At 51.5% G+C, this 4,753-nt stretch overlaps 1 protein-coding gene across 1 annotated transcript; it reads right to left on the reverse strand.

Annotated features, from left to right (window-relative positions):
* Positions 1–286: 286 nt before the first annotated feature.
* On the reverse strand, positions 287–3,773 carry LOC102126750 (olfactory receptor 10AC1). Its single transcript, XM_015448195.4, has one exon. The coding sequence runs from the start codon at positions 2,263–2,265 to the stop codon at positions 1,285–1,287; it is 981 nt and encodes a 326-aa protein (XP_015303681.3). The 5' UTR covers positions 2,266–3,773; the 3' UTR covers positions 287–1,284.
* Between the last annotated feature and the right edge of the window lie 980 nt (positions 3,774–4,753).

Below are 4,753 nucleotides of genomic sequence, written 5' to 3' on the forward strand. Positions count from 1 at the left end.
ATCATGGAGTCTTGCCCTCATTTTACAGTTGAGGTCACAGGCTGGAGAGGCAAAGGAAGGAACGGCCCAAGGGCATGGACCTCAGCAACTCTCAAGTCTCCTGGAGTCTCCTTTCCTGTACTCCCTTTCCTGCTAGCCTTCCTCTGGGCTCTGGCTGGGACCTCTTTTCTTGTCCCTGTATACAATTTCCCAGGTGATATTGCCCACCTTTAAGGTCTCAGCAGCCAACTATAATTCCAAATCTATCCCCCTCTTTAATCTCTCTCCTGAGTTCTGGATGGGTGTGTCTGCCTCCTCAAGCAGCATCTTCACTGCTTTGTCTTAGCAGCATTTCAACTGGACATGTTCAAAACAGAACCCTGCCACCACCCCTTTCTCCCCACTTGCTCCTGCTCCTGTATTCTCAGCAACGGCACCACCATCCACCAAATAACTTAGATTAGAAGTGATCCTTAACTCCTCTTTCTTCCTCACCCCCATTCCAATCAAGGGCCTGTAGCGTTCACTTCCAGCACATCTCTGGACTCTTTCCATGTGGCTTGATCCCCTGTGCTGACACCCTGGTCCAGGTTCCACCACCTCTCTCGGACTATGCCAACAGTTTCCTAAACAGGTCTTCACCTCTCCGGTCCATGGGCCACCCTGCAGCCTCAGTGACCATGCAATGGAGGCAGGCCATCACAGCCCTCCCTGAATACAGATTCCTCAGCTGTTTCCAAGGTCCCTCCCAACATGCCCCAGCCCCTGAGAAGCACTTTTGCTTGGAGCATTCTGCCTCCTTCTCTTCACCTGGTTAACCCCTACTTATCTTACAGTTCTCCGCGTAGCTGTCTTTCTCCCTAAAATACTTCCCCTGACTCCCCTCAGCCTCAAAAAGGCTAGCAGGGGTAACGTGTCTTATGAGCCAGTCCACCCATCTCTGGTTTACTCCTCACATCTGGCCTTCTCACCTATGGGTGTAGGAGCCTCATGAGGCCAGGAGCTGTGCCATCTTTATCACCACCAGCCCCGCACCTTGCACGGGCTCCAGTACACAGGAAGAAACTCAGCAAGTATTTAGGGAGCCACTAAACCCAGGTCTTGGGCTCTAGGCCACAATGTCTTGGCAATTCAAGGGAAGAGTGGAGGATGGGGCAACAGCTGGGAGGCTGTCCTTGTGACATTTCCGAACTCTTTCCTGAATGCAGTCCTTGAGTCTCGTTGGTGACTTTCCCCATGCAGACCCCTCATGATGGAGAAAACTACAGAGCGGAGCCGCCCCCTCTGCCTGGTCCGGGCCTGTATTCAGAGCTCGCCAAGATCCCCGCTTGGGGCTTGGCCTGGCCGCTGGCGCCCCAGCACCCTGTGCAGGGCGGCGGTGATCTCGCGGTTGCGCAGGCTGTAGATGAGCGGGTACAGCAGCGGCGTGACGTTGGTGTAGACCAGCGCCAGGGTGCGGTCCAGGCGCGGGGAGTAGCTGGCTCTGGGCCGCACGTACATGAAGGTGGCGCAGCCGTAGTGCAGGAAGGTGACTGTCAGATGCGAGGCGCAGGTGGAGGCGGCCTTGCCCCGGCCTTCAGGGCAGCGCAGGCGGCGCAGGGCAGCGGCGATGGCGCCGTAGGAGGCCAGGATGAGCACCGAGGGCAGCAGCAGTAGCACCAGGCAGGCGCCCAGCAGGGGCAGCTCGTCGGCGTAGCTCCGCGTGCAGGCCAGGTGCAGCAGCGCCGTGATGTCGCAGAAGAAGTGCACCAGCAGGCGGGAGCCACAGAAAGGCAGGTGGAAGACGGCCACCGTGAGCCCCACGGACACCGCCAGTCCCCCGAGGCAGCAGGCCAGAGCCAGTCGCGCGCACAGCCCGGGGGTCACCACTGCCGCGTAGCGCAGCGGGTGGCAGATGGCCACGTAGCGGTCATAGGCCATGGCGGCCAGCAGGAAGCACTCGGCCCCGCCCAGAGCCACAAACATCTGCATCTGAAAGGCGCAGCCCAGGAAGGAGATGGGGCTGCCCCTGCGGTGGCCCGGAGGCGTGCTCAGGTCGACCAGGGAGCGGGGCACGACCACCAGCGTGTAGCAGAGCTCGATGGCTGACAGCTGGCACAGGAAGAGCAGCATGGGCTGCCGGCTGGGCATCGAGGCCACGGCCACCAGGATGAGTAGGTTCCCGCCCAAGGTGGCCAGGTGCACCCCCAGCAGCAAAAAGAAGAGCACGGGTCTCAGGTGCGGGAACTCGGAGAAGCCTTGAAGGAGAAAGCCGCAGGGCACGGTGGCATTGCTGGGGCTGTCCATGCACGAGCCCGCCCACAGGCACCTGCGGGAGAGAGTCACAGGAGGGGAGAGCTTGTTGGGTACGCATGCTCTGGCCCTGCGTGTGGAGGAGGAGTCGGGTGGAAGGTAGAGGCTGGACCAGGAATGGTGGCTGCAGAGAGGTCGCAACAGTTCTTGGGTCCATTCCCAGTCCACCACTCCCACTCCTTCTCACAAGGAAGTCTTAGTGACTTGTTCAGAAAAATAGTGCAGTTTTTGCTGCCTCCTGGACAAGAATTCCTATAGCTGCTTTCTCAATGTGCTCTTTCAAAAGAAACCTGGATTTTAGCCGGACAAGAATTCCTATAGCTGCTTTCTCAACGTGCTCTTTCAAAAGAAGCCTGCATTTTAGCTCCTTTCCTTGCAATCATCACTCCTGACCTCTACTTACAAAGAATTCATGTGCCTCTATAGTCCAGTTATTATTTTGTGGGTCCTATAGGGCTGTGAGTATTGTGTCTGCTGCAGCCTGAGACATTTCCTTCCCCACGGCAGGAAATGTCTTTAGTTTCCGCTTCTGTCTCCTCCCGCCTTCCCTATTCTGTCATTTCTCAGTTGCCTTCTGTGGTGTATCATAGAATCACAAAACATAATGCAGGTGAGGGCCTTAGGGATCATCTCATGTAGCTTCATAATTTTAAGGAGGAAAATAAAGTTCGGGTTGGGGGGAAAGGGGATTGTTGAAGGACGGATTGCTCACAGGAAGTTAGGAACAGAATCTGCATTCTGAGGCTGAATCCAGAACTTTCTATGACCCAGGTCCTGAAAAAAGGTCACTCAGGTCAAGGCAATCCATATTTATTTAGTTTTAAGTAGAGACCCAGATCTGTGCCAGGCTCTGGGGCAGGCACTAAGGCAGCAGAACACACTTTGTGAGAAGACTTCCCTGGGTGCATCAGGAACGACATGTCCCTAACATTTTTATTAATGCTTTGTCAACATGAGAAAAGGTGACGTGTATTTGTTCTAACTTGACTTTCAGTTAGCAGTACATTCCAAATTTGCCATCGGAACACAGTTTCATTCTAAGCATTATACGGTGACTCATTTGCAAGTAACATTTGGAAAACAGTGACAGTGTGCAGGTCAGCTGCATTTCTCATAATCTTCCGGGATGGAAGAACCAGGAGGTAGAAAGAGATTTGAGGTCATGCAAGCTGGAGGAGGAGGTTTAATTTTTCCAATAGATACTAATGAGCTATCTCTTTTATTAATTTTTAATTTTAAGTGTAAGCTCAACTATTTGCTCTTAAAATCACTGCTAATCAATGTTGGAAGTGGAATTTCTTCATAGTTGTTATATCCTAGAGTAAAAGAGCAATAAAGCTGGGTCAAAGGGCAACAGGAAAATCAGATGAAAGAACTGGAAGGAATGCAAAGAGTTGGGCTTTTGCTATCTAATACTTTTTTTCTTTCTTTTTGAGACAAAAAAAAAAAAAAACCAGTCTCAGACTGTTGCCCAGGCTGGAGTGCAATGGCACTATGATGGTTCACTGCAGCCTTGAACCCCCGGGCTAAAGAAATCCTCCCACTCTGGTCTCCTGAGTAGCTGGGACTACAGGCACACACCACCATACCGAGCTAACATGATGGGGTTTAGCCCTGTTGCCCATACTGGTCTCAAACTACTGAGCTCAAGCAATCCATCTGCCTTGGCCTCCTAAAGTGCTGGGATTACAGATGTGAGCCACTATGCCCTGCAAAATACCTTTTTTTGAGAGGAGAATTCTAAGGGTTTTTATTTCTCTGTGTCACCCTGTGCTCTTCCTCATGGTATCTGAGGGCAGGACTTTCAAATGGATGTTTTCCATTTGAAAGAAGAAGTCTTCCACTAGAAAGAAGACTTTCTAAGGAAAGAGCAGGGTTGGGTTTTGGGTAGGTCTGAGGGAGGTGGATTCATTTCCCATCTGTTTTAGATCATTCACTTTTCAGTTTTTGGCCACCCTTCATGCTACTGAGCAAATGTAACAAACCTGTGTTACGTGCCTCCTCTTCGCCGATTGTTGTTTGCTATGAACACGAGAGAGAGGCCTGGCTGTCTTAGAGGATTCCTAAAGTGCCAACACAGCTCTCTTCTCTCCGCCTCTGCTCTGTCCTCTACTTCTTCCTCTCCATCTCCTTAGAGAAGTGTGATGGGTGCAGGGGAGTGCATAAGAAAAGAAACAGAAACATCGCAGTTCTTCCTCCATGTTCATACCACACAGAAATGTAGATGACAAGCAAGGCCCGTTGATGGCACCAATACCTAGCAGCTCAAGGTACATCATGTTTTAAAAACACTCATGTGGAAGTTAAAACAAGTTGATCTCAGAAGTAAAAAGCAGAAAAGAGGATAGTAGAGGCTGGGAATGGTAGGGGGAAGGGGGCTAGGGACAGATCCTTTGTTAAAGGATACAAAATTACTGCTAGATAGAATTTCTTATGTTCTATAGCATTGGAGGATGACTGTGATTAACAATTTTATATAGTT

Source organism: Macaca fascicularis, chromosome 3, assembly GCF_037993035.2.
Source record: "Macaca fascicularis isolate 582-1 chromosome 3, T2T-MFA8v1.1".
Classification (NCBI taxonomy): Eukaryota; Metazoa; Chordata; class Mammalia; order Primates; family Cercopithecidae; genus Macaca; species Macaca fascicularis.